Raw genomic sequence first — 24,326 nt, forward strand, 5'->3', positions numbered from 1 at the left:
AAGTGATCCCTATACTGCTTCTGCTTCTAATTGATTATTCTGTGCTTAACCATTCAATGTCATGTATTGTCAATTTATGATGTACAACATGTGCAGGTTTTTGCATGTTTCGAGCCATGTATTCGTAGTAAAAGCAGCGCAGAAATAATGGCAACACAGGACAGAGCTATGTATATTTATGTGACCATATGAAAGTGGCACTTGTAAAATCTCTGTGCTGCTGACAGTGACTCTGTTCTAAATATATGAAAATGTACATGACTTATAATATAGCAACTTATAGTGTAGGACTTGATATATGAGGTCTTTCCATACTATCAGTGTGTCTATGGTAAACTTGATTAAATTATTCCTCCACACACAAAACATGCTTTGCATGCTGTAGTTTACACATATTGCCCACTCAAGAGAGAGCCTGCAGTATTGGAGCTGGCCCTCCTACATGTCTCAGTAGTGCTATCGAATGGCAAGCTACAAACCCTTATATTTTCACCAAATGTTGTTAAACGTGTCTTTCACCACTTTTATTACCTTCAGGACTGTTGCCCAACACAAAATAAATAAACTTGTTGATTGTCTCATAACCAAACCATGCTTTCCCATGCATGCAAAATTATGACTGCATAGTGTCACTTGACGACACCATTTGTTAAACCTCTTGTTCCCAAATATAGAAATGAAACCGCTGATCTTCTGTATAGTGGCTATTTTTGTTCGTTAAAGAACTTCTCACAATGCTGAATTGCAGAAGCACAGGGAGGACCAGGCACATTTTTAGTAGTTCAGGAGAAGTGCTTTTTCTGAGCTGGGCTTATTGCCAGAGCGCAAAAGTCTGTCTTATTTTATAACATTAAAGGAAAAGAGTTTTCTGCTGAATCATTATTTCTTCCTGTGTAGGAATTACTGTGGTTAATCATCCCATGACGGACACATCGTTCCTGCTGTCGAAGGACCAAATGTAACTATTTCTTCTATTGCTTCCGTTTTTCTAGACTGACATTTAGACTGACACTGAAAAGCATTTAGTGAAAGTAATCCTAGTCTGTGTTTTGAAATTCAGCAATTTTTGAAGGGCATAGTGTTTCAAACAGACAAGTGTGCATAGTTGGAAGTGAATTTTAAATCTGGTGTGATATTACTGCTGCTGTTGTTTTAGCGACATTGTCCGGGCAGAATTCAAAAGCAAAAACTGCTTGTATTTGTAAGCTGCTCGAACAAAAAGAAGCACAAACATTTGTAGATAAGTTATTCATGTATTAATGTTGGCTTTCAATGCCTGAACTTCGTGCAAAGGTGCAAATCCCATGTTCTTCTTCTTCTTTCTGGGGTTTACATGTCAAAACCAGTTCTGATTATGAGGCATGCTGTAGTGGAGGGCGCCGGATTAATTTTGACCACCTGGGGTTCTTTAACGTGCACTACAACGGAAGCACACAGGCATTTTTGCATTTTGCCTCCATCGAAATGCGGCCGCCGCGGTCGGTATTCGATCCCGCTATCTCGTGCTCAGCAGTGCAACGCCTCAATTGGCTCCTGCATTCATATCTCATGGCTTACAAAAATTTGCAAAAATCTGTTGTTTATTTGTGCATGAGCAGAATAGGCAGGAACAAGTTCTTGTAGCAGAAACTAGATTCGTTTTATTTGAAACAATTTTTTGAAATAATACATGTAACCCACAGCGTTTGCATGTGCCATGCAGAAACTCTTGGTTGCGCTCCTGTCAATGGCAGAATTTTTTCTTTTTGTTTTCTAAGAATATAAAAATCACTAAGTCAACACCCATTTATAATTATTTCGACAGTTCAGTTAAGGAAACAGTTCCCCAATCCTTTCCTTGGCTTTATTGTCGGTTGGCTTGATTTGGTTACCCAACTAAGGACCCCAAACCAGCTGACTGGCATATGGAGAAATGAGTGTCATGAAAATTCAGCTGGCATCACCTCAACCGATCAAGGTCATTAGTTTAGAATTTGTGAGCCCCCTAATGACTCCCAGAACTGCACGGTTCAGATATAATTGCACCTGCATGTTCTACTTGCTGCACTTGTTTACTTAGAATGTTCATACTTGTTTAGAACCTTTTAATTAAAAAAAGATCTACTTATTATAAGTGTTTAATGTGACGTCTATAGGCTAAATTTACATACCTTAAATTTATAGTAGACAAAACCCATTGTGATTATGAGTTATTGTTTTAAGTAATACCATTAAAAGTGGACAGCACTGTACTCATGTACTGTGGGGCAGGTGCTCTGCCCGTCCTTTGTTAAAGTTTGTGATCTGCCATAAATGGTTGAGTTGATGATGAGAAAGATGGGTTGTGAAGTCCTTATAATAATCTTAATTTGCCACACTGCATAACTTGATTGCATGTGCTGATCCAGTGAGTGCACTGCACATTGTTATTTTCAGTTTACAAGGAACAGATGTGCTGATTGCCATCTTCATCATTGTTGCAATGTCATTTGTGCCAGCAAGTTTTGTGCTGTTCCTGGTCTATGAGCGCTACACCAAAGCCAAGCACCTGCAGATTGTCAGTGGTGTTAATCCTGTAGTGTACTGGCTGGCAAACTACTTCTGGGATATTGTGAGTGGATGTGTATTATCCTAACATTACGCCTCTTTTATGTGCTGCATGCTAAACTAATAAGTAGGCAATTTTAAGGTTAAATACTTCTGCCAAAGCAAAAGCATACCTATATACAGTAGAATCTCGATGATACAAATTTTCATTTAATCCAAAATTTGTATAATCCTTAACAAATTATAGCTATGACACTAAAATGAAGGTATAACATCCTTATTTATTAATTGTGACTACCTTCAGATGAATTTGTTATCAATGGCTTTCTGGACCGTTCTTTCCTTAGGTGTTGTTGACGAGACCACTTTCGAATGTGTAAAATTCTGCCCTTGTTTCTTCACCTAGATTGCTAGAGCTCAATGCACACCACATTTAGGGCTTTTTGCTCACTTTTCATTACACCAGGATTACGGAAAACAAAGATTCGAACTCTGACTTCGCAACTGCACTCCACAAGCATACTCTCCTGACTGTGTGAGACCTTATCTTGTGGCAGCTCCGAAATTTGTATCATCCAATGCAACCCAAGAGATTGTTCAAGTAATCCCAAAACAGAACACTTTGCACTTGATGCATTCCGGCTGGGAATTTTTCAAAATTTGTATCACCCCAAAATTCACATCAACTGTCATTGTATCAAGATTCTACTGTAGCAGCTCTTTGTGATTCTCTTATTTAATTTAACCAACCAAGCAGGTTTTTTTTTTTTTTTTTTTTTTTTTTTTTAAGCAAGTGATGTTTTGTTGTACTCATTTGCCATGTTGCCATGGTTAACTTTGTCACTTGAAAATGTGAAACTTGTAGTTGACTTCCTTGTCCCTATCACCCGCATTGTCAAAGTGAAGTGCTTGCACTATGCTCTTATTTGAATTGTGAACAGGCCTGCATGTCCTCTGGCCTAGAACATATTTCTAGTAAATTCAAGTCTGATGTGCACTTGCAAAGACTGTATCATATACAGTTAAACCTGGATATAACGAAATTGACAAATTCCTGAAAAACTTCGTTATAAAGAGGATTTCGTTATATGCAGGTTCGGCACGAAAATTCGAAAAAGAAACGCTTATCGTATTTACTCGATTCTAACCCGCCCTCGATTGTAACGCGCACCCGTTTTCCTTGCGTTCCTTCGCTGACGCACTCATCCTTGGAATGTCACATTAGGTACTGGATGCTGGATGTGTGTCGTTTCACACAAGTGCGAGGCGTCGGAAACGAAAAGCGAGCGACACGATGGCGTCGTAGCGTCGTATAGTGTCACCTAGTGTCAGGTTAGTGAAGCACAGAGACTTGCGCAGTAACCAAAGAGTGGCGCTGCCAGCGCGTTGAATAAAAACTTTTTTTTTTTTTCCTTCCGCAACATCAACTGGAAAAGGGGAGTGTCGGCTTGATGAGCTAGGCCAGCTACAGCAAGCACGGGATCAGGTATGAATGAAGGGAGGGGAAAGGTCACGCCTGCCGCGGCGAAATCGCCGGGTCGAGGGATGCAAGCCCGCCTCGCGCACGCTCGCACGCAAGCACACGTGCGCTCGCTCTCGCCTCGCAGTTGCCGTGAATTCCAGCGCGCCAAGCGCGCCACCGCCGCTTCGCATTCTGGCGCGGCGGAGAAGGTGCTTCCGGTTGCTGCTCGCGCAAAAATGACAAAATTTGTGGCGAAATCTCTAGGTTGTCGGCGGGGAAAATTCGTTATTTCGAGGGGGTCTCCCACTGCCGCTTCGTTACATAGAGGTCTCAATTACATGTGCTTTTATGAAGTAACGGCAGGGAATATAAAAACTTTGTTACATCCAGGAATTCGTTATATGGAGGTTCGTTATAAGCAGGTTTAACTGTATAGCTGTTCTATTGCTGTAAATTGGAAATACTGTTTGACAAGCACTTTTCAGCATAAATGTTCTACGCATAGGAGTTTCTATGCTGAGAAAAGCTTGTGAACTGCACTCATTATAGATAATAAATTCCATTCTGTAAAACTCTTTTATGCAGACTGTCTTTGAGAAAGAACATGCAGAAATATTTTGCAAATGTTTTTGAAATGTTTTGCTGGAGTTTAGATCTTTTTCTTTCTTAGTTCTACAGGTTGCAGAAGTTAAAGTGCCTGCTTAAGTGAACTAATTTCATTGAAAGCATGTACAATGAACCGCATTTTCCAAACACTGTATAGGTAGTACCTGGCTTATCAGAAAGTTTCTACCATAATTCAGTCAGCCAAAAATCAACTTGTGCGTGGGTTCATTAATGATGCCATCAAATTACTGTAGCTCTAGTGATTGTATCTAATGCATGAGCAAATATTCGAAATTATTGTGCCTAATAAATTTTTTCTTGGCCATTACAGTGCAGCTATGTTGTCCCTGCAACATGCTGTGTTCTTATTCTCCTTATTTTCGACATTCCTGCATATACATCAGCAAAGAATTTTCCAGCTGTACTCTCATTGTTTCTTCTATATGGGTAAGTGTCATTAATATATCTGTGACTTCATCTATCTTTTCGTGAACGCATTATACATTCATGCATTTTACTCTCTTCAGGTGGTCAATAACACCAGTCATGTACCCCGTTTCTTTCGTATTCAAGGAGCCAAGTACAGCCTATATTTTTCTTATTGTCATCAACCTTTTTGTTGGGATCACATGTATTGTGACCAGCTTTTTGCTTGAAGTCTTCTCCTATGATGCCGTATGTCTTACTTCATTTTTTTAGCAAAAATAAGTTTGCCTGAAAAAATCATCCGTGCTTACCTTTTCTTTTTTTTTTAGTACTAAATGAGGGTGATGTTCAGTGACGTACTATCTGTCACAGAAGTTACCAGGCCAGAACAATCGTGGCCGGACTGCACACAAGGCCACATAACAGGGTCATGATCGCTGGCATTTATTTGGTCTTTGTTTGTGGAGTCCTGTAAAAGCTTTGGATGTTTTAAATGTTATGTCATCCTGGTGCTGGTACTGGTTATTATAGCACCACCATACTTCTTAAAATGTCGTAAAGCTGAGCAAATTGGTAAGGTTTTATTAGTTTAAAGACAGTCTTATAAGACATTTTCCTAGATGGTCATGTGTGTTAGCAGTACTGTCTGAGGCCATCAAAACTTTGATAAGGTTTTTCTCTAAGCATTCAAAAGTAAAAAAAAAAAAAAAAAATACGGAATAGCCGTGTCTCAGTTCAAATTCTCCCTTAGCAAGTCGTGTTTGCATAAGATTAATGTCAGCATTGGTAAGCAGCTCACACATTTAAGAAAAGGATATTTCCCTATTTACTACAGTCACTTTCTCTGAATAGTGAACACCTGAAAATGTGCATCCCATCTTCTAGTTTCTGAAAGGTAGCAAAAGCACAGATAATAAGAATTGAGTTATGCATATAAATTATATTTATTCTCTGTCACACAGACTTAGTGAAAGTGTGTAGTCAATACAATGCCAACTGAGTTAGGAAGTGAGTTAGGAAAGATATGCCAAGTGAGTAGCAATGCCAAGTGAGTTAGGAAAGATATACACTGCTGTGCAGAGAAAAAAATTGCAGTAAGTAGAAAAAGAAGACTTGAGAGATGTTATTTAAAAAGGGCTCACTGCTCACACCAAGAAGGGCTCACTGCCAGGAGGAAGGGTCGGCAGCCCAGGAAGGACAGGGCGGGGCCGCACCAGGGGACAGCCAGCAACGCTTGAGGTCCGCAGACAGGAGCAGCCAGGAATGCGCGTGGCGTGGCTGCCATATTGGCGCAGCAGCCTCCACGGAGGTCACAGCGCCCTCTGGATTGCGCACTAGCAGGAACAGCAGGCCGGGATGACCGGCAGCCAGGTCAGCAGCGGAAGCCGGAGTGACCATCCTCGGCCAGGGGTCAGCGTCTGACTGGGTGGACCAGCTGCAGTTAGCGGCAGCCAAGGCAGCAGGAGGCAAGGCTGCTCAAGTTCGGGGCCTGCAAGGCGGGAGTCAGCCATGGCGGAAGGACCAGGAGCAGCAGGCCTTGAGGTCAGAAACAGACTGGCATGGTAGGACCAGGGACAGCTGGCTTCGTGGTCAGGAAGACTGGTGGCACAGTGGAGCCAGGCACAGGGAGAAGACTTGACGACACAAGGGAAAGGACAGGAAAGCCCCTCGGCATAGCCGGCGTGCCAAGAAAGTTGCCCGCCTGGCTCACTGCCCAAAAAGGGGCGTTTGCCAGCCTGAGGCTTGGACAACACATAAGAGGGTATACTAGGCCACATGGGCCTGTCACCACTTCAATGTGCGCCCTCGCACCGTAGCCACATTTCTCCATTCAATGGCATGGTAGGGAATGAAGTTCAGCTACCTGCTAGTGGGAGAAAGCTGACTAGGCGCGTCAGAAGGCGGGTGAGCACGAGAGGGTATATTAGGCCAAAAGGGCCTGTCACCACTTCGCAATGTGCGCCCTTGCACTGTAGCTGTGTCGCTCCGTTCACCGGCGTGGTAGGGAATAAAGTCCGGCTACCAGCTGGTGGGAAAAAGCCTGCCTAGGTGCGTTTCCGCAGGTTGTACCGTTTGCGTGGCCTGGGGCCAGCCGTGTCACGGTTTGCCTGCGGTTCGTTGACCGCCTCCCCCTCGCTCCAGTCATTGCTATGGGCAACGAAAGGTTTGAGGTCTGAGATGTGAACTGGACCGCCGACTGGTCTCCCTTGGGAGTCAGCCAGCTTGTATACCAGAGGGGACATTTTGGTCTCCACTCGGTACGGGCCCAACCATTTGGCCGACAGGGAGGCAGAGATGCCTTTGGCGGCGTCACTCAAAACATGGTTGCGTCTGAAGACGAGATCGCCGACACCGTAGTACACGTCCCGATGTGACCGGTCGTATTGGGCTTTTTGTCCAGCTCGCGCTTTGGCCAGGTTGGAACGGGCCAGGTCAAGGGCCGCGTCCATCCGTGAGTGCAGTTCCGCCGCGTAGCCGGAAAGGCCTGCTTTCGTGGCGCACGCCCTGCTGCTAGGCCACAGAACAGGGTCAATGGGGTTTGGCAGCTCTCTCCTGAAGTTGAGGAAAGCGGGCGTGTACCCAGTCGAACGGTTCACCGTGGACCGCAAGGAGAAGCCTATCTCGTTAATACAGACATCCCAATCCCTGTGTTGCTGGGCAAAGGCCGCGAGCAAGAGCTTGAGGTTCCAGTTAATGCACTCTGTCGGGTTGGACTGTGGGTGATACGTGGTTGTCTTGCGGTGCTTAATGCCAAAGGCAGGACACGCATCCACGACCACCTTGGCCGTGAAGTAGGACGCGTTGTCCGTTATCAGCTCCGCCGGAAAGCCGAAGCGGTTAAAGACCTCGGTCAACTTGTCCCACATTGCGCGTGCCGTTAACTTCCGAAGGGGAAAAAGTTCAACCCATTTCGTGAAGTGATCTGTGACAGCCAGAAGAAAAACATAGCCTCACCGGCTTCTGGGAAAAGGTCCCATAATGTCACAGGCCGCGACTTGCCAGGGTAGCTGGCTGTCGAGTGGCTGCATGAGCCCAGGGGGTTTGCCTGTGCAAGGCTTCACACATTGGCACACGCGGCATGAGCGGGCGTAGTGAAGAGCGTCATGCTTAATGCCTGGCCAGGTAGCAGAGCGGCACAACTTTTGGAAAGTCTTAAGGCCACTCGCATGTCCGGCCACCCGCGAGTCGTGGAAATAGCTCAGGGTGGCTTTCCTTAGACTGCGGGGTATCACCACCTTGAAAAACTCCTGGGGAGCCTCCTCAGATGCCAAGTGGCACACGGCGTCAAGCAGATACGTATCCAACGTGCCCGCAGCAATACCAGCTGCGTCGCACTTGGCGCCTACAGCAATGCCAGCTGTCCAGGTGTGCCTGACGGCATTGCCACCCCGCTCCTCTTGGGAGCTTGGCTCTTTGAGCCTGTTAACAATTCGTCGACAAAATGGATCGCTCTGCAGTGCCTTTAGTAACTCCTGCCTGCTGAAGACGGTACCCGATGAGGTAACGGGGTCCACCATGTAAACGTCCTCTCCCGAGGCTGGCAATCCGGTGATCGCTTTGCTGTCGGGGGTCATTGGAGACACAGGCTCCGGTCTCTACTGAGTGTGTGAGGTTCGCGCCTTTTGAGCCATTGGAGACTGAGGCTCCGGCTTCTACTTGGTGCGAATGCTCATGGGAGTGGTGGACCAAAGGATCATACGCTGAAACGGGGGCTCGCGTCGAGGCGTCCGCCACCACGTTTGAACTCCCTTTCCGATAGCGCACAACAAAGTTGTACCACTGCAGTGTCAGCGCGCGAACCGGCCTGAAGGCTCGCGCAAGCGCTTAAGCCAGGTGAGCGCCATGTGGTCCGTCTCCACCACAAATGGCACTCCGTCGACGTAGCAGTCATACTTCCGGAGAGCAAAAAATATAGCGAGACATTCCCATTCAGTCACACTGTAGTTGCACTCGGCGGCGTTAAGTGACCGGCTTGCGAAGGCGACTGGTCAAAGAACGCTGTCGTGCTCCTGAAGCAGCACAGCCCCAAGGCCCAGGTCGCTCGTGTGAGCTTGGACAACGAACTCCCTGGTGAGGTCAAGCAACTTCAGTTTGGCTGTAGCCACTAGAGCTCGGGATAGTACATGAAAGGCACCATCCTGCTCAGGCCCCCAGCTCCATCGTGCCGACTTTTTCAAAAGTGCGGTTAAGGGCGCTTGAAGAGCGGCGCAATTCAGGATAAACTGTCTGTAGTAGTTCACCATACCCAAAAAGCGCCTAAGGCCCTGTATGTTCACCGGCGTCGGGTATTTCGAGGATAGCTTGACCCTTCTCTTCGCACGGCAGAACACGACCCCTGTCGATGGTAAAGCCCAATAGGGAAATGCGAGTCTCAGCTATTTGGGCTTCCTTCGGGTTTAGAGTCAACCCGGGGGCACGTAACCTCTCGAGGACGTCCTCCAGGTGGTGGAGGTGCTCCTCGAACGTTCGAGAGAAGATGACAATGTCATTGAGGTTCGCCAGCACATAGCGCCACTTCGCATCCCCGAGAATGCTGTCAATCAATCTCTGGAACGTAGCTGCAGCTCCACAGCAGCCAAATGGTATACAAGTGAACTGGTAAAGGCCTCGGTGAGAGGTGAACGCAGTTTTCTCCGCATCAGCTGGCTCTATCTGAACCTGCAGGTAGCCGTGGCTAGCATCCAGGGTGGTGAAGTAGCACACATCGCCTAGATTAGCCACAATTGAGTCCACGTTAGGCATAGGATATGCATCCTTCTTTGTGACCTCGTTCAGCCGGCGTAGTCCACACAGAGCCGAAAAGAGCAGTCTCTTTTAGGGACCATTACCACCGGAGAACCCCAGGGACTGTTTGAGCGCTGGACGATACCGGTCTCAATAAGCTCATCCAATGCCTGGTCAATTTCCTTCCTCTTGGCCACGGTAACGGTGTGAGGATTGCATTTCCACGGCAGTGCGTCGCCTGTGTCGATCCGATGTCGCACAAGGGAGGTGCAACCCGATCGTTCGGTGAACATCGCGCTGAAACGAGTCAGCAGCGATGCCAGGCAGGCCTTCTCGTGCACCGACAAGGTGTCAGACATAGGTGGCAGTGAGCAGTTTGAGCTGCTGCTTAACAGGGTGGTCGCCGGGGTAAACGGAACCTTGACCTCTGTAGCAGCGCAATGCTTGTGAGAAAGCAGATCATGCCGACCGTTTTCCGCCGTGCCAGCCAAGCGGCCAATCTCGGCGGGGGAGTGAGGGACACGAGCCAAGGGGGCCGCGCTAGGTCTACTCTCCTCCTTCACTCGCGCGGCATCCGGTGTCTGAGGGGCCGCCGTGGCCAGCGGGAGTGTAGTGAAGGGTTGCAGGGGGTATCAATCATGATACCCGTGTGGGCGAGTAAGTCGCGACCGAGAATTACGGGCACGGAAAGACCCAGGAGATGCACAAAAAAATCGCTGACGGCGCACGCAATTCTCCCAGCGCACAACCAGCCGCACCGAGCCTCACGAGCTAGCTGTGCCGCTCGCGAGGTGGAAGGCAGTGTCGCAGGCTCTAATGCGGACAGAACGCCGGCGCAAATGAGCTATAACCTCGTCGCCGAACAGCAAGACCAAGGCCCCGCTATCCAGCAACGCCACAAACTGATGACCAGCGATCGTAAGGGCGATGAAAGGCACCGGTCTGGCGGACGAGTCAGTGCCAGCGCGACACGCCATTGGAGCCAGAGGTTGCGTTTCACCACTATGCGCCCCTACTGTCGCCGCCGGCGATAGGGAGCTCACCGATGGCTGATGCCGTTTCCCGACGGGCAAGGAGGCTCTTGCGTCGGACAGCGCACAGTGCATGTTTGGGCAATATGGCCGCGTTCATGACAATGGTAGCAGACAACGCCTCGGCCCGATTGAGGGAGCCTGTGCGCGTCTCGGGCGCTGGGTGGTTTTCCTTCGCTAGCCAAAGGGGCACCGCGATCTGATTTCCCCTCGTGCGCAGGGGCACGGGGTTTCCGTTCTCATTGGTGTGCGGGACAGAACAGCGCACCTAGGTGTACGAGTACGGGTCGAGAGCGCGGTCAGAAAGGTCGCGCGCATCTCGGTACTCTCTCGTGGCCTGGTATTTCTTGGGATTACGGGGTGACGAGTCACCACCAGCCCACGTGCAACGAGGTTCAAGAGAGGCGGACGGCGGTGGCGGCGGACAGTAGGCTCTCGCTGCCAGTATGTCGCCCTGAATCCGCTTTGCATCGGAGGCCAACTCATTTAGGTCATGATAACGGGCGCTCCTAAGATAAGCGGCGAAGGTTAGATGGGCTTCACGAATGGCCCGCTCTACCTTCTTGGTGTCAGATGCCGAAGGGTCAGCGAGAAGATAGAGCTCCTGCATAGCCCTGACATACTCGAGCAGAGATTCGTCAGGGTGTTGGGTCCGAAGCTCTAGCTCGCGACGCATGCGGCGCTCATAGTCAGGAGGGAGGAATTCGCTGCGGAAAAGTGACTTAAACTCCTCCACCGAACGAGCTTGGTGGCCAACAAGTCGGTACCACCGTGCCGCATGGGCTGTTAGCGAGACGGGCAATACAGTGCCTAGCATCGCGCTGTCGTCCAGCCGCATTGCCTGTTGATAGTGGTGCAGTGCCTCGAGGTACTCCGTAGCACTCATATGGTCCGAATAGCCGCTGTACTCCGGGAGAGATACCCGTAGGCTGCTCAGCACGCCTGGCTGAGGGGATTAGAGGTTTCCCTTTAAAGCACTAGACTGCGAGTGCGCCGCTTCCAACAGGACTGGGAGAAGCTGTGCTGCTGCGGTGTGCAGTGGTGTTTGCTCCGTGACAGGTGCGGCGTTTGAGTTGATAGCCAGCACCTGCATTTTCTTTTTTGTCCCTCTTGTATATGTGTTTTTTTACACCTGCTTTTAAACTCATGGCCATTATGTGGCTTTACCCAGTCTAGTTACAAGTGCTATGGCCTGAAAACTTTTTTTGACAGATAGTACATGCAAATTGTGTACGCAGAACTTGCACAAAAGCTGTAAATTTTATAAATACAGTTTGTAGCCTGTGCCTGCATTTTCTTTGCATTTGTATGTGCTTTTTTAGTGGGAAGCTTGTTTACACCAGTTGGTTCAGTTAGTTGCCTAGTATAGCATGTGAGTTGTTCTTGCTAGTATTCTGTTACAAAATTCTTTTTACATTTTGTGTATCTTGATACCGGAATCTCAGTATTTATGTGCATATATATCATATACATGCAAACACTTTTTCTTTTTCAGTATCTTGGTGAAGTTCATCACTTACTCAAGGCCATTTTTCTCATGTTTCCTAATTATTGCCTCGGAAGAGGACTTATGGACATTGCTTTTAATGAGTACCAGAACTTCTTCCTGTTTAAGACAGGTGACTTCAGTTTCTTTACTGTTACAAGTTATCTCCTATAGGTTTCAAAATCTGCTACATTAGGCATGTTTTATTCTGACAGTCTGCATGCGCTGCTGTTTCGAACTGGACATGTAGCACTACCTGTGGCAAGTAGTGGCAATAGGCACATATTCAAAGGGGGGCCCAGGGCCCTGCCCCGAAATGAAACTCATCGCCCATTTTTGCGAGCGCGATGCGTCCATTTCTCTCCTGCAAGAGATACACGCCTGTTCTCGTATTGTCGTAAACCATATACATATATGCCATACCTATATCTACATATGGTCATAAACAGACAAACGCTATCGCTAAAGTTGTCACTACGACTCAGGCAAGAGAGTCTAGTGTCAGTTTCTCGGTTTCTTTTTCCCCTCGATACAAGCATGGGAATATTGTTTTGGATCCACGCAGAGCAACCGACTTCATAGTGAACTACGGAAGTGCCACGGGTGCACGGTCGGCACACAGAAATATGGGGCAAATTATTATTTTAGTTTTGCAGAGGAGCACTACAGGTGAGCCTCGTACATTTCCTATATCAACGATCTGTGAACCTCTCTCAAGTGCTGCTTTGCAAACCACTAGTCACCGGACATCATCCCCATACAGAGCTTGCAATTTATCCTATACAAAGGCACGTCACCTTAAGTATACGAAGCCTGCCTTTTAATTTTGCGTCGAAGATATACGAATTGTCTACCACTCCCCTTCTAGCAATTGTCCCTATGCTAGAAGGGGAGTGGTAGATGTGGACAGCAGAATGGCAGGCCATGCAAGACAAAAAACTCCCCTGCTACGCAACAGACGCTCTAGTTGAATCTGACAGAATTGCTCCCGAAAGTTTCCACGCTCCTCAAATTATTGACAATGGTCGACACTGGAGAGAGTAAAAACATATTTGTAGAACATGATGGCCGGGTAAATAGGCTGGATCTCATGTCCATTCATTTGGTGCCTGCCACCATCGGCAAAGTTATCTTCATGTTTATGAAGCAGCCCCGGCATATGAAAATCGCGGTGTGAAACAACTATTGGAACCCGGGACAAAACGACACCATTTAAAAAAAAAAGGAACTGTATTAAAGGCAGTGCCGTTATTACAGTCATACTGTTGAAAGCACCTAAGTAGGAGACAGCTTGGTGTAGCATAATCATCATGCCATCTTCTCATTGAATAATCTTATGCCTCCTAAATCTGCAAACATATAGATTGTCACCTCGCTGAATAAAATATTATATGTACTGTTGAGCTTGAACCCTCACTTATGGCTATTGTTGAGTCATGTTGCTGCATCTTTCGCCAACCTGTTGGACATCTCGCATTTGTCTGGTGCTATAAAAATCAAGCTATTTGCATAAAGAGAGACAATAGCTGAAAATAATTATTTAATTCATACCAATCAGCTAGACACCATTGATGTCATAATATATAAAAGCACATCAAATATACAGGAAGAGGCAAGCGTGAAGCATTTGTTAATGACTATATTAAGTTTTGCGTTCCACTATGAGACGTACAGAACATTATGAAACCACGAACACATATAGTTTCAATTACTTGGCTGTCAGATACATGCGAATGAATTTGAATTAGATACATGCGAATGAATTTGAATTTAAATCAGAGAGTTCTTGTTCTATGTGTTGGGTGTGCTAGCACATTTTCTTAATAAGTAATTAGGTAAAGTAAAAGTAAAGTAAACAAACAAACAACTATAACTAACTTAACTAAATAAATTAATTAATTAAATAAAATAAACAAATATAAACGGGAAAACAGTTTCTTTGGATCAAATCACTAGAGGCTTAGGCCCCCTCCGAAAAAAAATCCTGGCTATGAGTCTGGGTGGCAAAAATTTGCATGCTCCCAACCTACCATATTGCAGGTGTTAGCTTGGTACCTGGCACGGTAAAGAGGAGATCACGGCAAAGAGGAGTCACTTCTGTGTACTAATGTAGCTATCGACGTTGCAGTAGATACAAGAGCACTGCCATAAAGCTACAAAAGGTGGAAGTTATTAGGGTGCTGGAGGGACGTGAACGTTACTGAAATGGTTGCGCACAAGCGATGCATGTGTCCGAAGAGCCAACAACAAACTTTTTTAATTTTGCTTCCTTTGTTGGCCAGCACCTTGGAGAGGTGCCCTCTCCTGATTGCCTATCTTGCTCATGGCACAATAACACTTTCGCAATAATGAAAGATACCCGCCACAGTGGCTCAATGGCTGTGATGTTCTGCTGCTGAACATGTGGTTGTGGTTTGGCCATAGCTGTCACATTTTAATGGGGCAAAGGGCAAAAATGCTCGTGTTCTTAGATTTAGATGCACATTAAAGAACCCCAGGTGGCCAAAATTAATCCGGAGTCCTCTAGTATGGCTTCTCTCATAGCCAAAGTGTTGCTTTGGGACATTAAACCCCATGAATCAATCAATAATGAAAAAAAATGCAGCCAGTTCCACAAAGTGAAATCTGTCGAAACATCGGAGCTGTGGTCGTTCTGTTCCTGCGATTGTCGCATATGTTATTTATTTAGTCATACTGTTGGCCCTCTGTTGAGGGTCGTTACAGGGAGGGTACATGAATAAAGTTTTCAACACAAGCACATATTATATGGTCAACTAACAAATGACAGCATATTAATCGAAATGACTATCAATGAAAGTTTTAAAATCGTATATATCATTTTTCTGCACAGCTTCTTCTGGTAAGTTGTTCCATAAGCTTATGGCATTAGGAAAAATAGAAAAACGAAACAAATCAGTACGGGTTCTTATTGGTTGCACCAGGAGGGAGTTAGTTGTTCGTAGGTATCCTTTATTAAACTGGGGCTTTATGTGTGTTTCTTTCTTTATTTTTACTTTCTCATGCATTATCTGAAAAAAGAGTTTTAATCGACACTTCTACCTTCTTAATTCTAATGATTCCAAATCACATACTCTTAACATGTTCGTAACCGAGTCTGTGCGCCTATATTTCGAGCATATAAAACGTTCAGAGAGACGCTGAATACGCTCCAGTTTATTCTTAAGAACCTTTTGATGTGGACTCCAAACTGCACTAGCATATTCTAGTATCGGACGATTATAAGTTCTATATGCCAATAATTTCACGTCTCTCGTCGCTTTTTTTCCTCAAGAAACATAATTTTTGATATGCTGATAAACAGACATTTTCTACATGATGCGTCCAATTTATTTTATCTGTAATTGTTACGCCCAAGTACTTGAAGCTGGTGATGTTGCTCAAACTTCTTTCCTCAATGTTATATTCGAACAAAAGCAGAGATTTCTTTCTTGTTATGTGTGAGTAAGTGGATTTCTTATAATTCATTTCCATCCCCCATTTTCTGCACCACGTACCTAATGATTGAAGACAGTGGTTAATTTTAAGCTGATCATCTCTGCATGCAACTGGACAGTAAATTAAATAATCATCGGCAAAAAGCCTAATTTTGACAGGTGATTCAACAACTGAAGCAATGTCATTAATATATAACAGGAACAAGAGAGGCCCTAATACAGAGCCGTGCGGTACTTCTGAATAAATCTCTTAATTTACTCGACACACTGTTTTTTACTTTAACAGCTTGTTGACGATGTGACAAATATGCACCAGACCAATCAAGCAATTGCGTATCGATTCCTACATTGTGAAGTTTAAATAGCAGTTTATGATGGGAGACTTTATCGAAAGCCTTTGCGAAATTGATACATATAACGTCAGTTTGCTGACCTGCATCCAAAGAAATACAAAAATCATGAATTGTTTCAATGAGTTGCGTAACGGTAGAAAGACCGGATCTGAAGCCATGCTGGAAAGGACATAAGAAATCTTTTTCTAGAAACTGTCGGATATGTTTTGCTATTACGTGTTCAATCAGTTTACAGCACACAGATGTCAGAGATACAGGTCTATAATTATTTACTAACAATCGATTACCACTTTTAAATATTGGGACGACTATTGCACTACGCCAGTCTTGGGGTAACCAGCAACACTTCAAGGATTTTTGAAACATTATAGAAAGGTAATAAGATAACCACTCTGCATATCGTCGTAAAAATACAGTTGGTACACCATCAGGCCTGGCAGATTTTTTTGTGTCTGACAAAACTAACTGGTTAAGTATTCCTTCTTGGCTAATGCAAAGCTCTTCCATTAAGCATGGAAATGAAGAAGGCAACTGATATTCTTCAGCGTCATCTTGACTTTTGACGAACATTGACTGGAAATAACGATTGAACTTATCACAAATTTCACTCTCTTCTTCTCTAATTTCAGTTCCATCTAATTTCTGTTCAGTACTTTCACCATTATCTTTGAAAAAAAGCCAAAATTTTTGGGGGGAATCTTTTAGAAAGTTAGCAAGTGTTTTATAAAAAAATTTTGCTTACAATGCCTCAGTTCTGTTTTTAGGTTCCTTTTAGCAGCTGAAACTTCAGCTATCGTAGCTTTCCCTTTGCACAGTCTTTTTATCTTGCGTTTCATATGAATAATATTTCTATTTATCCATGGATTGCGTCGTTTTGTTCTTTTTGCCCGTGTGGATATAAAATTATCTATACAGTGCTTTACTGTTTCCTTAAAACGCCTCCACAGCTCTTCAACAGATTCCGTTTCTGACACACTTTGAAAATCATCAAGTGACATTTCTAAATAATCAAGAATAGATGTGTCATCTGCATGGCAATAATCTTTAACATAAGTATACATATATGATTTTGTTCTGACACAGCTGCTACAGATCACATTCACAGAGATCAGTTTGTGATCAGATGTGCCACATTCTACTGATGTATCACATTCATACACTTTACTAGAGATAACAACCAAGTCCAACAATGACTGCGACGTAAGAGTAACTCTTGTATGATCTTTTACAATTTGTCTCAAGTTATGAGATTTTCAGGTTTCTTTTTTGCGCTGTGGTAGTCTTCGTTTTAGACCGAAGGAACGACCACATCTCCACTGTTTCGACAGATTTCACTTTGTGGAACTGGCTGCATTTTATTAGTGAGACATGAACATCAAAGTACGGTAGAAAACGCATTTATTCACTGTTTAATCCCTCCCATTGCTTAGGTTTGCACAGGTGTCACATCGGGTGTCTTATTTTTTTTTTTTTTGTCCTTTACAAGCACGCCCTTGTGATCGCTGTACAGCGGTAGACAGTCAGTGGGGATCCGACGCGTCCCATCCCCCGCAACACGCTAGAAATGCCGTCGCCTGTGGACACCGACGTGTCCCCTCCCCCGCAACGCGCTAGGAACGCCGTCGCTCGTGGATGCCGACGCGTCCCATCCCCCCCCAACGCGCTAGGAACGCTTTCACCCGTGGACGCCGTCGCGTCTCATCCCCCGCAACGCACTAGGAACGCCGTCACCCGTGGACACCGTTGCGTCTCATCCCCCACAAGTAGCGCCATTTGGGCCAGCCAATCTGCCGCGAATACACAGCTTCGCTGTGGTCACCTCCTCCCCCCAGCGCGCACCCTCTCATTGGTTGCTCCTCCCCCAGCGCGCCTCTCCTCCTCTGCTGGTCAGGTGACCTGTCCTATATATTGTCACAATATGCTATGGCCCTCTACTATGACATGTGTGTCATGCATTTTCTAAACGAATGTTGGAACAATACATGGCAGAGCTTATTAGCTGAGTCGGGGGCAGGATAATCAGCATACAGGTAACCGGGGCACACAAAAGTGCTGCTCTGTATGAAGCATTCATTAGGATATTTAAGCATAACAGAACTTTATTACCATTGCTGATATGGCCACCTGCCAGCTTTGCACCTAGCTGCTATTTAAATGGCACAGCATTTTATTTGGCAGGTACTGTGCAGATCAGCTAGTGTGCACAGAGCTGAAATGGTGACAGTTATGCACTTAGACTGTGCTAAAGCACCCTACTGGTGTTTTCTGTTTTTCTGAAGACACAAAACGTTAGCAGCCGCTCATGCTCTGGCACCACCGTCACAGTATGTGCGGCATGCAGAATATGCAGAATGTGTGCAACTTGCCAAGCAGGTGATGCATTGTGTCAAGGAGCAGTGTTGTACCCTCATAATAGCTCGTGAGGCCTATGTAATTCTGTGGGTAAAATACTCTTTGCAGGTCGGTATGACCGGATGAGGTCACCGTTTGCATGGGACCTAGTGACGAGGAATCTTTTTGCCATGGCACTGTCAGGAATGCTCTTCTTGGTGCTAACTCTGCTTCTAGAGTTCAACTTTTTTTTGAAGCCAAAGTGAGTGAAAACTATTCTCTTCTTAGCCTCGTATATGAAAAATACCCTTTGTGTACATCTGTGTGTATGTGTGGGGAGGTTACAGTGCTAAATTAAAATGTGTATTGGTGATCTCTAATCTTCATATACATATATAGTCTATGTCAGCAGTCAAAGTGATATATCCCCAGAAGTATTCAATAGAGAATACGGTCCTTGGATTATTCATTCATGTTGAACTTGTCTAGTATAACATATCGATGTCATTACAAAGCAAATTTCTACAAGATGTGTTGCCATATATTAATGTTTTGGCTGTGGTACATTAATGACAAGTCAACAATGAAAAAAATGTTGAAGCATGATTTCTTGTAAAAATTTATTCAGTAGCAGAGTCTGCAGTAATTTATTGCAACATACTGTTAATTACAACTATATGTACAGTCGACTGATTCTTTAGCAGTACCATGCGAGCCTTGACTGGCCGTCTGGTCAGCGCCTTCTAATGGCATGAACTGACACGAACTGTCGCTTCACGCTGTTAGAAGGCGCAGCAAGGTTTGGGTACGGGCTAGTTGGTGTTCCATTGCAAACTTGACTTACAGTGCATACATAAACAAAGGGACAGCAAGAATGACGAAGGCGCAGACCAGCCAGCCAGTCAATGCTCGCATTGTACTGTTAAAGAATCAGTCGACTGTACATTCAAACCCAGCAGTGATGTAGCCAAAAAGCTAAGGTGAGAGGGATTCTCTATCAGCTAAGACCACCCCTCCCAGGGATTGATTTTTTTTTTCTTCCTTTTTGCCTCTTCTCTCTCAATTCTGGATGTTTCTGTTTGCTCAAACTCAATCTGAAGTCATGCCACCTCATAACGGTTCTGATAACCCAGGCATCGCTTTGGACTGCAGAACTTGCTTAATGTTGTCACCAAAGTCCTGTTTTTTCACTGTTCACAGTACAACCATAACAGTACAACCATAACAGTACTGACGTGCAACTGATTCGGGTTGAAGCAGACCGATGAGACATCCTCCGAATGAGTTTGGAACGTAACAAAGCCATTTATAAGGATACAAAAGCACGAATTCTCGTAAATTCAGAAGTGTGCTTCATAGTCTGATGCTTTTATCTGCAGAATCATGCTGTGTTTATTGCAATGGGCATGCATTGAGCATTTCATATGGCCACATTCAGACATGTATGTTTTAGACCACGGATATGCATTGCTACTTCCTTATGTTTATTTTTCGTTTTTGGGAAAGAGGGGATCTTAGCTCTATGGCAGCACACAGCTGGCTGAGAACCCCTTTTTATCCAGATTACGTTGCACATGCATTCATGTTTTCTTTTCGTTTTCTGAGTTGGTTACAGTACATGTATATCTAAGAGTGCTGTCAAAATCGATAGCTTAATTTTTGGCCCTGTGGACTGGTTTGGCCAGGCTGTAAATGATTAATGCTATGGAGCCAGATACCCGCTGCAGTAGTTTAGTGGCTACGGCATTTCATTGCTGAGCTTAAGGTTGCGGGTGCGATCCCAACTGCGGCAGCTGCATTCTGATGGGGGCAAAATGAAAAAACGCTTGTGTACTTAGATTTAGGCTCGTGTTAAGAACCCCAGCTGGTCAAAATAAAGCCGTTGTCCCCGACTACGGGGGTGCCTCATAATCATATGATGGTTTTGGCACATAAAATCGGAGAATCAAATTAATTAGCTATGGAGCCGGAGGATCTTTCCAGCTGGGTGGTTGCTGAAAATTACAAATACACTCTAAATGAAGCCATTTCTTCCTTTTTCATTAAATTGTCATTTAGTATGGGCATTGGAGTTCTTAGGTCCCTACACTAGACAGAAAACCACACAGTGATTTCCAATCACTTAGCACATTGGCACCGCTTCCATGGTGGTTCAGTGAGATCTGTCTAGCTGATGTGGTTCCTCGGAGAACACAGATTGGAACCTTTGTGCTATTAGTATTTGTGCATATAAGCATGACATAGTGTTAGTTACACTGATGACCAGCACACCAGTGGTGCACACCAGTGGTGTGCACCGAGCCACTTTGGTTGCAGTGCCACCACAATACTTTTTATTAGTCAGTGCCTCATCAGCATGCATGCACTGTGCTGGCCACCCTGGCATTCTTTAGCATTTAGCTTTTGGCATTTTTTAGCAAATCAGTTCTGCAGAAATCTACAAGAGGAAAGAAGTTTTATGCAGAGGAAGAAATTGTCATCCTCCTCAGAGTGGCATAAAGCCACCCAGTGATAGGCTAAATTCGTCTAGCGGACATCACTCACATGATTGTTTGGCCGCACACTTCGCATCCTGTGGACATTCCTTGCATGTGCATAAGGGATATCATGGGGAAATGCTGGGTACAGTGCACAGGACATGCCAGGGCATTTTTCATTGTTTACTGTATTGAATACAGTGTAGACCGCTTATAACGCAAGTCGCCGGAGTCACGAATATCTGCACTATAAGCGGTACTGCACTATAACCAAAACAACGATTTTCAAGCCCTGCACGTATGCATAACATGTAGACCAAGCATGTAGACATGGAGGAAAAATTGCCTTCCTCTATGTTAGGCACGCGGCCGACGCGCGTACCGAGTGAAAACGAAAACCGCAACCGCTGTGGAGAAAACCGCGGCCGCTATCGACGCGATCGTAGATGACGACTATGCAGTTACGAAAGCCCGCGGCCAACGCGGTGTTATGCGCGGTGGTAAACGCAAGAATACAAGCTTTAAAGACACAAATAGGCTCAAAGCGTTCCGGCGTTGCTGTCATTCACGTACGATTTCAACTGATGGCTGTGGCAATGTGGACTCTGCCGCTTCGGTTCGGTTGGACGCTAGCACTGTTCTTGCTCTTTTGCGTCACACATTTGCGGCACTCCTCGCTCACCAAGCTCCGAAAGTAGTCCAAATTAACCGATGTGCGGCCAAATAAGTCCAAATTAACGAGAGTTTGATTGCATTGAATAATGTTTATGCCGGCTGGGAGCACGCACCTTGTTGAGAAGCGTGCTCGCTGCCACCTTTGTCGGCGAAATAACCGGTATTTCGTCTCACGCGGCTGCACTATAAGTGGTATGCGTATACATGGAGTTCTATGGGAGGGTAAACGTGAGTCGGAAAAGGCCGCATTGTAGCCAGTTCTACATTATAAACGGTTACGTTATAAGTGGTCTATACTGTATTATGTTTGTAGCAGACGCTTTGTTACAGATGCAATGGGCAAAATGCCTACAAAGTAGAACTGGGCGATTGATCGATTAACCTTCCGATTAATCAATTGGAGGTTTAATCGCAAGTTTTTTTTAGTGTGATTATTGCTTAGCCCACATGACCAAAATCAGGCAAACAGCTGCATTGATGCCCACACTTCTCTTGCTAAACAGCAAGGAAGGGAATGAGTTCCAACTGCACAAATGCATGTGTGCTGCAATTGTGGCAATATCTGTTGGAATGTTTAGTTTTCCTATTTCTCTTTGTGTGCTACAGTACACATGTGATCTAGAATGTCCATTTGTGCAGAGTGTTGTTCAAGTAATAATAAAGGCAACTGTCGATTAAATTAGCGCAGTTTTTTGCTTTCTTTAAAGTGTATGTGTCATGACAAATCACCGACATTGATTTTTTCCCCACTTCTGTGCATAAATCCGCAACTCCAGTTAATCGATTAAATAACCGATTAATTGATTAAGTAATCGATTAAAAGGCACCAATCAGCTAGGAGCCAAATTTTTAATCAATGCCCTGCCCGACTACAAACGAAGGTCAGATACATCACGTGCTCATGTTATACACACACGTGCGCTTGCAGAAGTGCAGTGTACTCATTCTTCTAGGCCTTCCCTCATACACAAGTGGCATATTCAACTTACTGATGCCTTTAAAGTAAATGACACCAGAAACTACGCAAACTACAACCTATGAGCTGTGAACCATGAACTATGTGCTGCAGACTTGATAGCTCTGGATTATAGTTCGAACTTAGAAAACATAGTTCCGTCATGAGGAAACTGAGACAGAGCCTCTGGGAGGATAGCTATTCATGTATAAGTCAAAAAAGGTCCATGTGTATGTCACAGCTGTCCCCAATTTGTCGTTGGCGCGAAGTCGATCGACGGGGTAGACAAGCTGGTTGGTCGTTCCGTACTCAAGCGAACACAGTGAAGAGAGTCAGAGTCGGGAGTAAACAAAAAAAAAACAAGATATTTATCGGCTGATAAATACACACAAATTAATAAAATACAATAATAAAAAAACACAAGACATACTAACACACCTGAACTTAATATAACACAATGATGAAGGCCAATAACTACGAGCAATTAACAGTAGATATACAAATGAAACAGTGCGAGGATCAAATACAGAAGAATACACTTAACAGTATTTCACTAAAGCAAAGTTCAAAAGAAATAAAAGTTCAAAAGAAAAACAAATGGTGTCATACGAATGGCCGGGCAGCAGCAGCAAGTCCATAAACCGTGAAGTCGGTGCACAAAGCTTTCCCGAAGAATGCTGGCGGTCTGATCTTGTCGAGGTGGATGCAAATTGCTGGGCTGGGTTTCCCGGGAGTCTAGATTTGACGTCTTCTCTCAAGCAGGTTGAGCTAACTTGAGGCGAACGACCGTGAGCTTCGTTGCAGACGTTGGTTTGTCGTCTCCTACGTCAACTAGTTCCTCAGAGTTCCGACGTGGCCAGGCGGCCCAGTCAATACTGGACGGCACTAGCCCCCCGACGGCTTCTCAGCAGCGCATGGGTTCAGCTTCTAGACTAATCAGCAGGGCCCAAAACCTGCACTTAAATAGCCTCTCCTTTCCCTAGTTCCCTATGTAGGGAAACTGCCGGTATGTAGAGTTCTCCTAATTCATGGCTTCTAGCTCCCAACATTCTTGGCCGCGCCCTTTTCACCATGGACGAAAAGCGGCAGATTCTCCTCTCTCCCAAGGTCAAGGGTCAAGGTCGAGCCCGGCATACCACGCGGACGTACACGCACACTTCTGGGTCCGTAATCGGCGTGTCGCGTCTCGAATCGAGATGGCACCCCGTGCGGCCACGACGCTTTTGACGCCCATAATTCGGCATGTCGATGTCGAGTAAATTATACGCTGCACAGTCAGGAGCCCACGTTTTTGACGCCCGTAATTCAGCGTGTCGTTAATCAGCGTCCAAACCATTCGAAAATATGCCGCTCCGTGACAGTGCAATATCCTTGTGATGTCCGTGGTAGTGTATGTGAAATTCAATCTCCAGCGGATATCTTATTTGTCTCCAAAATGATGCACATATATTGGGTGATGATGTGGGTGTCCCACGGATAAAGTAATTTCACTGGGTACAAAGAAAGTTCATATGGATTTCTTAGAAAGAAAGCTTAGCAGTTGAAGAAAAGTTAGTCCTGGTCCAGGGATCAAATGCAGGACCTACACCTTTCTGGGGCACTTGCACTGCCATCTCGGCTTAGAAGGAGGCTAGCAGATGGTAGCATGAGGCTGAATTAATTGACCTGAAGTGCTGGAATACTGAATAGCAAATCAGTTCTGCAGAAATCTGCTAGGTGGAATCTTGTAACTTCAGCGTCGCGCAGCTGTAGTCTCTAGCCTACTAGTTAACTTAGGTGGTAGGATGACTGCTCTGGAAAGGTGTCGGTCACAGGTTC

General features: G+C 45.3%; 1 protein-coding gene across 1 annotated transcript in view; it reads left to right on the plus strand.

Moving 5' to 3' along the window:
* LOC119436435 (ATP-binding cassette sub-family A member 2-like) overlaps nucleotides 1–24,326 on the plus strand; it is a 342,759-nt gene that overhangs the window by 237,265 nt on the left and 81,168 nt on the right. Inside the window, exons 35-40 of the mRNA XM_037703279.2 lie at nucleotides 898–958; nucleotides 2,416–2,590; nucleotides 4,926–5,041; nucleotides 5,122–5,269; nucleotides 12,272–12,395; nucleotides 18,531–18,663. Coding sequence (XP_037559207.1) covers nucleotides 898–958; nucleotides 2,416–2,590; nucleotides 4,926–5,041; nucleotides 5,122–5,269; nucleotides 12,272–12,395; nucleotides 18,531–18,663 — 757 coding nt within the window. The remainder of the gene's footprint in view (nucleotides 1–897; nucleotides 959–2,415; nucleotides 2,591–4,925; nucleotides 5,042–5,121; nucleotides 5,270–12,271; nucleotides 12,396–18,530; nucleotides 18,664–24,326) is intronic.

Source organism: Dermacentor silvarum, chromosome 1 (assembly GCF_013339745.2).
Source record: "Dermacentor silvarum isolate Dsil-2018 chromosome 1, BIME_Dsil_1.4, whole genome shotgun sequence".
Taxonomy (NCBI): domain Eukaryota; kingdom Metazoa; phylum Arthropoda; class Arachnida; order Ixodida; family Ixodidae; genus Dermacentor; species Dermacentor silvarum.